Raw genomic sequence first — 12,163 nt, forward strand, 5'->3', positions numbered from 1 at the left:
CTCCTCAGCATCATCTCCAACTGCAACTTGTTATGTCCCCATTTTTATCCTTCTTCATAGTGCAGCCGGGGTTGATTTCCAGGGTAGGAGATGGCCAGGTCAGTGGAACAGGTTTATGTCATCAGGGGTTCTGATGGAGTTTTGCGGAGTTTTTATGGGATTTGATGGCATTCACTTGGCATATTCCACCATCCGCACAGTTTTCCTTTCGTTCCGTCGCATTTCGACAACTTTCAAGAATCAACATTATTATTGGGCATAACTTAATTAATTATGCTCGAGGTGGCATTCCGAGGAGATTAATTGGTGGAACACCTCAGTGTAATAGCTCGTTGGAACCGGAACGGGAAGATCTACAGGATGGGATGGTTCAATATGAGTTTCAGTGGCCTAAGGAGACATGGTGGCCAATTTACACTTTTCCCGCATTAAAATAATATTTTAATTGAATTAAAAGAGGGAAAGGTGCTCCATGATTAAAATAATAATAAAATAGAAGGTTCTAGAGGAGTCCATGAACAAAGAGACCATTGGAGGACATCTTGGTTTTTGATATTGTTTCTTGTATGAGAGGTTGAGGACCCAGTTCTCTACTCCATTAGTAGCCCCAAGACGAAAACCCTCGGGTGATATAGAGAGATTGGGCAAGCACCCATCTCCCCTTGGTGGATTCATTCAAAATCCACAAGTGTAGTGATTGTTTTTCTATTTCAATTTGGAGACCGGAGGGTCATTCCCAGCTATTGTATTGGCATCTATCTATATATACTAAAGCTGGATTTTGGTTGCTGCATTTCTCATTGTTGCTCGTGTTGTGATCTTTTAATGAGTTTTCGTGCAATTTATAGATTTATGATTCTGGTTTTACATGGCAATCTTCTGAAAAATGCATGTCAGTTTTATATGAAGCGCTTGTCCCAAAAATTTTGATTTGGGACATTACGCAACTGTAGTAGTGGTAGCACTAGCAAGCTGTGCAGCAGCTACATGCTGAGATAGACGAGATATGCGCTTTCGTCGTCGCTGAGCAGAGGAAGCCCCTGCAACTGGAGGACTTGGGGCTGGGCCTGAGGCTAGTACAAGTGGATCTGCATTCAACTGAACATTATGTTCAACTGATGCCTCCACCTGTAAATCCAAATCAAGATCCTCATCAGAATCAAACTCTGCTGGATGACTCTCCACTACCCAATCTAATGTTGGATCAATATCTTCCAACACAATTGGATCTGAATCACGTCTTTTGTTCAACAATTGATTGCGTCTAAGCCGGAGGTTGTATTGGACATACACTAGATCATTTAACTGTTTTTGATCTAAACGGTTTCTCTTCTTCGTGTGAATCCTCTCAAAGACAGACCAATTGCGCTCACACGCAGTATCGTTGCAAGTTTGACTCAAAATACGAATTGCAAACTTCTGCAATTGAGGACAATGGCTACCAAAAGCCTCCCACCATTGTGTTGCAAAAAACATAGTAGTGTAATGAGTTAGCTCAAGTTTTAACAAATTATATCAATATCAAACTTTCAAATCATAAACAATTTAACAAAATAAGTATTAAGAATTTGAAAATTGAAACTTTTGTTTACCTGGCTCATCTACTTCCCTTGCAATCTTTGCTAGGTTCTTCCCAAAGGTACCTATGGCTTTGTTGAAGATTGTGACCTGTCGGTGTGATCACACTCAAATGGGATCATGCGATCAATGCAGTCAATCAATCCATCTCTAACCTCCCCACTCAAAGCTCTTGCCGCCAGAGCTTTATAATGATACCGTGGGTTCAAAAAATACCCAACTGCATGTATAGTGCGATGGAGTTGATTGTGCCATCTTTCATCAATGATTGCCCAAATGGGCTCATACTTAGCCACTCTATCCTTGTATGCCCTCTTTATTTGCTCCTTTGCTTGATCCATAGTCTCATAAATGAAGCCCATAGCCAATCTTTCCCCATCCACCAACCGCAACACCTTAACCAATGGCTCAACAACCTTCATAATCTCTGTTGGCTTTCTCCAAAATATTTCTTCATTAACTTTCTTTTTCAATTCTTTGCCTTCCTGTTTGAGAGACCATTGGCTTTGATTCCAATCATCACTGGAAAACATCTTTTGCAAGTTTCTATGTTGTGAAAGCATAGATTGCAATGTCAAAAAATGAGTTGCAAATCTAGTGATGGCAGGCCTAATAATATCTCTGCCCCCTGTGTGTCTCCTCATCATGCTCAAAATCCATGAATGATTGTAGATAAAAAAATTTATGCTTTTGGCATGATCTACAGTGTTCTTGTCCCAATCTAATTTGCCAATATCCTCAAGCATGGGGTCTATGCAATGTGCAGCACATGGGGTTCAAAAGATGGTTTTGTGTTTTTCCTCTAACAATTTACCAGCAAGAACATAGTTAGAGGCATTATCTATGATGACATGAACAACATTAGCCACCCCCATCTCCTCAACAACCTCATCCAATAGCTGAAACAACAATTGTCCATCTTTCACCCTATCAGATGCATCAACTGATTTTAGAAACATGGTTCCCTGTGGGCAAAAGATAAGAAAGTTTATGATGGTATGGTTCCTTTGATCAGTCCATCCATCTGACATGATGGTACATCCTGTTTTTGCCCATGAGTTTTTGAAATCTTTCAAATACTCATTAATGGAGGAAATTTCTTTCTGCAAATAATACCCCCTTAACTCATGCATAGTAGGGCCTTTGAAGCCCTTTCCAACAGCAAATATGGCATCAAACATAGGCTCATAATATGGTGAATGGGAAGCATTGAAGGGGATATCAGCATCATACCACCATCTAGATATGTAATCACAAGCAATCTCCCTCAATTCTTTCTTCCAATGGTCATCTAAAGTGGGTTGCAAAGTTCTACTAGCTTCAGGACCATGTGCATCTGATGGAGAGGAGGGTGCGATAGTGAAATAACTTTTGATATTCATATCATCCTTCTTTTTCATTTTACCCTTACTCTTTTCTTGAATAGACTCCAAAGAAGGAGGAACATAGCGGAAGGGGTTGGATGCATCAGTACAAGCGATAAAAGAAGAACCCTCAAAATCAAAATGGGGGTTGGTAGCCATCATTTTTTGTATACTCCTCTTCCTCCCAATTTCAACCTCTATTTCTTTTTGCCTAACTTTTTCTTCCTGAAACTTCTCAAAGCTATTTAACAACTCCTTCCTAATCTCCCCAATTTGTGGTGATTCACATGGAGTAATTTGGCCTCTAATCCCTACCAAGTGTTGTTTCAACCTATTAATGCCCCCAGGACCCTCCTTAATTTTTCTATGGCAAAATTTGCAATGCATTTGATTATCAACCATTTCAGCATATGCCCAAGCAACATCTTTCACTCTAGGAGCCATTTTTTGACTTGGAAATGAAAGGAAAATTTCTGAAAATGAAAACAAACAAAAATAGCATTGCTTCAATGTTCATTTCTTTTACAAAAAACACTCTTTTCAATTTCTAGATTTGCACAAAAAAATAAATAAGCAAAAACAAATTTTAGAAGTGAAAAAAAAAAATACCTCTAGGCACAAACTGCCTCCTCAAAGTTGCTCCAACAAACCAACTCCTCAATGTTGCTCCAATGGTTGCCCAAGAAACTCCTCACTCTTACTCCAATGCTTGCCCAAGACTCCTCACTGCTGCTCCAAAAACAAACTCCACAACTCTTCACAAACTCCTCACAAATTCTCACTCAAATGCAATGAGATAGCTATGAGGAAATGAGAGGGGTTGGGTAGCTTTTATAGGGTTTGGGAGAGGGAAATGGACCCCAAAGAACCCAAAGGCAGAAAATAATGGGCTTTGGGGTCCTCAAATCCACACAAAAAATAGTGCTTTTCAGTCGCGCCCACCGAGCCGGCCGAGTTAGCTCGAGCTCAGCCAAGCCGGTCGAGTTGTTACCGAGCCGGCCGAGTTGTTACTAAGTCAGTCGGGTTGTTACCGAGCCGGCCAGGTTGTTACCGAGCCGACCCGGTCAGGCCTTGGCTTGGCCGTTTCGGGTTCAACCAAGCTGTTTTTTAAAACAATATCTACAATAACCAACATGCCTTCCTTAGATATCGATAATTATTACATTTAATAGTTATTATCAACTATCCATGCCAATTCATTTCAATACAAGATCAGAAAATAAGAATTAGTGCTAGAATTTGAACCCAAGTGAGGACACAATTCACATGTAATGAACCAACTGTAGAAATTTTAGGTTTTGTTGTAGCCCTCCCTGGTTTCAGTTTGTTTTGCATAAAAGTTTAATGCCCAACCCCATAGTTCATTACATATATAACTTAAATGCAAATTGAAATAGAAACATTATACGACAAGCTCTACTTTTCTTTCACTTTTCAGCTGATATGAAACATTTAACAAGCACACACATGTTAATTTTCTAGGCCTATATTGTTCTTTGTTTTGATAATTGCATTTATATACTTTTCAAGTTAATTTACATATTCATTCACCCCATAACATCATTAGCAACATATGCAATTATGTAAAAGGAATAACATCATCAACAATTGAACGGAAATAAAAAGGAACATCAGAAGAAAAGCAAACACACATAGAGACACCAGGATTGGTCGAAGACGAGGGTAAAACCCCAGAAGGGGGGAAACCTGGAATTCAATTTGTCTTCTTCTATTAGATTTCATCAACTGTTCAACTAAGATCCAAAGATCAATTACACAGAGACATATTCACCATCATCAAGTACATTTGGCCACCTAAGGCCAAACATATATCCAGAATATCATGTTGACAAGAAGACAAGCTATCCATATTATTGAATCAAAGTCAGAGTCAAATTGAAGGTATCACAATCATACCAAGCCACTGCCATAGATAAAGGTCTAAGAGATATACCATGTCGCTGACATACATGCATTAAGGGGGTCTACAACCTCTGCTTATGAATCATAGTTCTATACATATCATAACGTTGTTTACCATGCATCATATATGCCATGAGAGTGTCTGCCATGTCTGATATGAATCACTATTATATGTTAATTTTGGCAACTCGTGGATGAATTTCTCCTAGAATAAATCATCTCTTTCAGTTATGTTTGAACCACCTATAATAAAATTTCATTTCTGACAATTCTAATTCGACTTTCCAAAAATAATAAGCCACATCTCAATTTGGAAGTGACTTTCCAAAAATAGAAAGTCATGTCTAAATGGTAAAAGATAATCTCGACATATGGAATCCACTTTAAAATCAAATCAATCATGATTATACAAGTCAATAATTAATATTTTTATCCTTAACAATATTATTATTATTATGATACTATTATTTATAAAATAGTCTAATGTCATTCACCTTTAATGGATTAATAAAACCAAATTCTCTCATTGAATAAGTAAATTAAATTGAGAATCTCTTACTTGAAAATCAAACCTCTCTCTTGGAATAAAATAGTAACTCTACACTTAAAAGAATGTAATTCTCTTTCACTAATTCAATGTACAGAGAATATCTATTGACGCATCCCCTGATGATAGACTCACTTGGTAGTCTGAATTTCGAAATTTGGGTTCACAAAACTCTATAACAAGTCATTCCTCCTCTATCTAAAACTATCCTCAATTGTATGGATTCATTATTTAAAAGTGTAACTCCTCATTAAATACACTTGTAACTCCCTCATTCAATTTGATTTCTATCTCTCACCAAATATTCTCTCAATTCTAAGTGTTGTGAAAATTTCTGACACCAAATTCTACTGCAGTAACTGATTTATTTCTCCTACTTATTTCTCACAATAAGTTGTTTACAAAACCCTTCAACAAACATTAAAATAAATTCTACTGCAGTTATCACATAATAGCATAGATAAAAACAATAGTGATATACAAGCACAAGAATCAATCACATCAACACAGTTATTTTTGGACAATTATCCCGAGAAAAAACGCAATGCAAGAAAACCGGTGCAGCAAATGAGGGTTTATTTATTATTCTTCAGTAACAATCTCTTTACAAGGAATAATTCTGCAGTACATAGAAAAACCTTCAAGAAAACACCTGAGATAATTGTCCTCCTTAGCTAGAAGAAATTCTGACACCACAGAGACCCTTTATCCTTCACTGCATCACCCCTACATCATTTGCGTAAGGATTGCGTCCTCTGTGAGAGGGTTGTGTGAGATCTCGTCCCTGCCTAGGTTGTATCTCAGAGCTCTCCCTCTACGCTATTTCTCTGAGGCACTACGTCACCCCCTCCTTGATCTGTGACTGATACTAAAACCCTCCTCTTCCTTCACCCTGCAACTCTCCCTCTGAAATCGAACTCCTTCTCCTTGAGAATCAATTTCCCTCGGGTTACTGACTATTTGCCTGGTGTGTCTCCAAATGACTCTCAAGTCTTCTCTTATACTTTTGTTGTTGATGAATCAACGACTGTGATTAAGTCTCTAATCAACGTCTAAGATTAAAACAGCCTTGATCATCGTCTCTTAAAAGCTTCTCACCCATATATTTATTAATACCCATTAATATTTTTATGATGAACAAAAGATATTGTATTTGTGTGATCCAAATTGGTGGTTGTGGAATATATATAGACATCTCATGAGCCCAAATTGGTGTGGCATGTAGGCTGGCCGACTTGAACTTGTAGGGACAAAAAAATTCAATTTCCCTCTTTTGAAGCCGACTTGAAATTTATATTTATAATTATCATTTCTTTTTAGTTTGAGGGCTAAAACAATTTATGAATACCAACCACAGATACCAAAATTCAACACAATTTGGGCTGCAAACAAAGATAGTTAAGCTTTAATCTGTGTCCGTTCTCTGAATTACGGAAAACTCAAGGTTCTTCTTCCAGATCTGCAACCATCTACATCACAACAACTTCAAGCACTTCTGCAGCACCAACAACATGATCATGCAAATTAGATTGCAAGATGTATACTAATCAGAGAGTTCATGGCTTGGATATAAGCTATGATAGTGCACTTCTTGTAAATGTTAACTCATCATATAGCATACTGTAAATTGATGATAATATTCATGTTCAATGGAAATATACAATTCTCCAGATCTCACATGTCATGTATTTACTATTTACTTTTAAACCACTGTAACAGATCTTGACTCTTCAAACCACTGTAACAAGTTTTGATTCTTCATTGGATCAGCCTTACAAACCACTGTAATCAGCCTTACAAACCACTGTAGTCAGTCTTACAAATGAAGTGCATCCATTTATATCTTCTTGTGTTCATTTATATCGAAGCCAAAGTCATGGTAAGGATCATCAATTACATGTTTTATGCTGCCCTTCATAACCATTTGACAACAAACTTTCATAACCATTTGACATCAATGCCAACACTACTAACAAAATATAGCAGCATGACAAATAAATTTTGGAAACAAAATAAAAATTTACATGAAAACTAGTTCCTAATCTACAAATTCAACATATAATGCATTTACAAATATATCAATGGATGCTTGAGAAAAAGAAAGAACACTATCTCAACTTTCATAATTTAGTATATTATGACCCAAAAACAGCATCAGGTAGAATTGAGAGACTCACTTTGTGGCTCTTCGAGGGTTTGTTATTGATGCCATTGCCCCTGCACCCTCAGCTTCAGCTGCTTCCTCTGCTAGTTGTTGATCGAGAATCTCCTGCATCTCAACCACCCTAAAACAAACACTTGATGTTTCAAACAGTGTAAAAAATAAAGATTCATCATGCATGTATGAAAAAAAGCTTCCATTTCAAACAAGATCATTAAATGAGAGAATCGTTCTCTATTTTAACCTTCATTGTACATATATAACATCCTCATCAGGTCTAAATTGTTAAATTTCATATAGGTGCACAGACATTATTAGCGAATAATAAATGTCACTTGAGTTATATTAATGGTGGTGATGCAGCAAGTACACAGCACTTAACCCAAGATGGACTACCCAGAATTACACAAATAGCACTTACCCATCTCAGCCTCTCTTACTATATTGATATATAGCAGCCATAGGTTGATTACGGTGGTTAAGGCACTAATCCTAACCTAACTTGATAATTTAATATAGATCATATTCGTCATATGTCACCGACTTACATAACACTAATATTTTCAGGTTATATTAACATAAACTTTGCAAAGCCTCGAATCCTTTAAATTATTTTATTTATACATATAGTTTGCAGCTTCTATAGTATAGCATAGTTTAGATCTGCTTTTACCTTGTTGCTTTTATTTGTATTTCATAGAACCATCCTCTTTGCTCCGACTTTGTATTCTACACTATTGTACTTAGCAGTCTCTTTGACATATTGGTGGTCATCTTGTTTGACATCACTAAAATTATCTTATCTATATCATATTAGATATAAATCTTGCACAATGTAGAATACTTTATTTTTTCCCCTCTATTTATTGTCTATTTAGTCATGAAAGTGATAGACAATAAAATGGAATCCAATAACACTTTAACATTTGTGATCTTATTAATTGCCCCATTGTACCATGGGCGACATAATTACCCTTTAGAAGTGTCATCATGTCTCAAGTTAGGTTGTACTACTAGGGATCTAGTTGAGGTAGTGTGTTTCAAATTGTAACCATACTCAACACTTTCCATTTTCCATATTACACTTCTATTCAATTCTTAAAAAAGGCATTCCCATTCATGTTTGACTCCTCAATTGTTACTCAAAAGGATCTAATTGAGAAAGACTCTGATATTCCCACTTAGCATTATTGCTAAGTGAAATATCAATTTTGATCAATTTTGTCTTAATTCATGTTTGCACTTAGGAAATGTGAGTTTAGAGGCCCCACATTGATTTTTGATTAAAGCAAGCCCCCAAACATTAGAGATGGAAGGGAAATAACGAGCCACTAGTGGAGCGTGGGGGGGACCCATGGAGAATTGTGGCCCACATGGGAAGTACGAATGCATTGGAGGAAATTCGGCAGGAGGAAATCGAGTTGGGCCCACATGAGCACGTTGGAGGCATTTTGACAAAAGGAAGGAAAGGCACTCATTTTGGATTCATTCATCTTTGAGAAAACTTGTCTTTGATATAGCATGCTTCAGCTGAAGCCAAGTCTGCAAGTGTTGTTTAGCACACGAGTGTTTCTGAGCGGAAATCTAAACCCTTGCTTCGGTGGACTTCGAGTGCCGACACAAGGAGGGAATTCATCTATTCCCGTTCATTCCAGCAATGAGGAGTGCGAGTTTTTGGAGAGGTTCAGCAGCAGCAGCTAAGGACTATGCAGTTCTTGGAAGAGGTACGCTTGGGGGTTGAGGAGTCAAGGGAGTTTGGGGCTGAGATTTGAGGAGCCCAGGGGACTATTTGTTTGGAGATTGTAGCCAATTTGAGGGCTTTTTGCAGCAGAATTTACAGGTGGGTCGAATTACCCAACAGCAAAGCCATAGAGGGAAAAGAGGGCTGAAATTCCAAGGTCAACCATCAACCAATTCCTTCGTGGGTTATTCTGTGTATTTGGTGGAGATTCTGGGGTTAATTTCCCAGAATTTTTTGAGCATCGTAGATGGCCCTAGTAACAATTCTTCACAACCAACAGTGTATTTTCTGGGCAGTTTAGCTCAAATCCAGTAGAGAGCAACAACGCACTCGAGGGGTATTTCTCATTATTCACTTAGGCATTGCTAGCTTACCTTGAACAAGCCAAGGTGCACACTTTCCAGCACCACATTGTACCCTCTTGATTTTATAATAAAATGGCTCAACAGTGCAAACTCATGGACTGATTTATGCGTTTGATTTTCATGGTATTTATGTCTATGTATGCTTTGTTATTTACTGTAAAAATTCCCTAAGAATATTACAGTGGTATCAGACATCATAGACTTGGCTCAGCCTATGGGAGTAGCGTAGTCTATGACATCAGAGGATAGGCAAAACGTAACTTACCGGAGACTGAGTTACATGAGTAGAGAAAGGCAGTTGCAGATTACTCCAGATCCTATGATAACTGAACCAAAGGTTGTGGAGACAAACATGGCAAAGAATGAGGGAGATAAATAAAGTAAGGAGGAGGATTTTGCTCATCATTTGTTGAAGACAGTACAGGACCTGTCCAAGAGTATTGAGGAACTAAGGCAACAGAATTGTGGCAACAACAAGGATAATGGAATTCAAGGGGAATTCCAGCTGGGTGAAGGCTCTGGTACTTCACAGCACCACGCATCCCTTAACCCCAACAAGCCTCTTATTCCCAACACAACACCTAGATCCACCATTCCCACGTTCTTGACAACTGGAGCTGGTGGGCAGCAAGGGAAGGAGGAGTTGCCTATGGGGGACTACTTCTTAGAGTATCAGTCCTATGGACCCAAGTTCAGAGAAGCTATCATTTTCAAGGATTTTTGCCAACTGAAGGGCAATAATAGGCCCAAAGGACAAACTGGGGGAAACTACACACAGGGGATAGATTTGCAGCGTACTATGGGGAGGTTGTTTCTCCCAACTATTAATGGCTCTTCTAAGAGCTCAGCCAGAGCGTGGGTAGAGAAGTTGGATGTCTACTTCCAGCTAAACCAGATGACAGATGGGGAGGCAATAAAAATTGGCACACTACATTTGGAGGTAGAGGCCCATGATTAGTGGTTCCATGGGCTAACCATAATGGGACATTACGTGGTGACAGCCTACAATGATTTCACCAGGAGGGTGTTGGATCATTTTGAGAGGAAAGATCTAGAGGAGCACTTTGGGGAGTTGACAAGGCTCAAGCAGACCAGGGGCATTGAGGCCTACATTTCAGAGTTTCTGAGGCTGTCAGTGATGGTGCCGAATCTATCGGAGTCCAGGAGGGTTTTCATAGCAGAGCCACTGAAGGGACTGGTAAAGTCCAATAGACCCACTACCTTGCTGGACGCAGTGGGGAGGGCCCGAGATTTGCAAGATGCTCTACCGAGGGTTAGAGCACCACTACCACCTAGGCAAGGCTTCCAGCAGAGAGGAAGAGACACTAGAGCTCCACCACCAAGAACCAACTAGGGGCATGGACAGTTGGATGAGGAGACCCGAAGAGACCTTCGAAGTTGGAAGTTGTGTTTTACCTGGCAGGAACCATGGGCTCCAGGCCATAGATGTAAAGTCGGCAAGGCCCACTACATTGAGGTTTTCTCTGACAGTGATTTGGTGGATGATACAGAATTGGAGGTGGGTGGAGATGACATGTAATGTTCCTAATTAGGAAAATTAGTGATATAGAAAGAAAGCAGCAAATTACACCACAAAAAATTTCAAACTTTAACATGCACCCATAAAAAACCATAATGTAGAAGCAACTGAGCCATTTTATTATAAACTGGAGCAAGACTACAAATATATGGAAGGAATGCACATGGACTTGCCTCAAAGGCAAGAGGAGCAAACCCCAGGTGAATAGATATGAAGCCTGGATGTTGCTATCAATTGCCCAATTACTGCTCTGCGCTGCCCCAGCAATTATGCATTGTCTACTGCAAAGATATAGTTGGAAACCCCTCCTCAAGTGCTCAAAAAATTCTGCAAAATTACCTCCAAGCTCCTCAAGTAGAACCCGCCAAAACCCAAAAAGGGTTTAGCCTAATTCTGACCTCCGAAAATCAACCCCCAAAGGCCATACGCTCTCCATTGGTTGTTGAAATACGTTGCCTGACAATGCACTAGCAAACCACCCCAAAAACACTCCAAAAAGGCTGCAATCAACTCCACAATATTATCCTTATTTCTCCTGGCAAGTACCAGCCTCAATGAGCAAGCTCCTCACTCCCACGTGTGCCCAGAGACACCCTTCTGCGCAGGCCCAGGAGCAACAAACTCACTCCAGAAAATAGTTGTCTCCTCCAGCTCCCAAACTCCCAAAAAGCCTACAAATTAGTTGAACTCCCTTCCCCTGATTTCCTCGGGCAATTGCTCTCCAAAAGAGCACTGAAATGACTCCCTCAAGAGCCTCTTATGCGTGCTTCAGAAATACGCACTGCCTGGCAAATCTGAATGCAAATGCTGGAAAATACATTGTAAGTCTCCTTCGGATAGGTGTGAAAGAACCTTCCTAGGGTGGCACTTAAAGTCCCCCGAAGAAAGGGTGAGTTCTCCGCTTGGAAAACTCGTGTTGAACAGCAAGCGACCCGGCTGAGCAG

The 12,163-nt window shown here is 39.3% G+C and overlaps 1 protein-coding gene across 4 annotated transcripts in view; it reads right to left on the minus strand.

Annotated features, from left to right (window-relative positions):
- Window positions 1-12,163, minus strand: part of LOC149167846 (exocyst complex component SEC6-like) — a 504,852-nt gene that overhangs the window by 362,432 nt on the left and 130,257 nt on the right. For all 4 annotated transcript variants that reach the window (XM_089433197.1, XM_089433196.1, XM_089433194.1 and 1 more), the window contains one exon: window positions 7,590-7,697. In XM_089433197.1, coding sequence (XP_089289323.1) covers window positions 7,590-7,697 — 108 coding nt within the window. The remainder of the gene's footprint in view (window positions 1-7,589; window positions 7,698-12,163) is intronic.

The sequence above is a fragment of the Pinus tabuliformis genome, chromosome 5_1 (assembly GCF_031772625.1).
Source record: "Pinus tabuliformis cultivar Carrire ecotype Pingquan chromosome 5_1, CPIR1, whole genome shotgun sequence".
Taxonomy (NCBI): Eukaryota; Viridiplantae; Streptophyta; class Pinopsida; order Pinales; family Pinaceae; genus Pinus; species Pinus tabuliformis.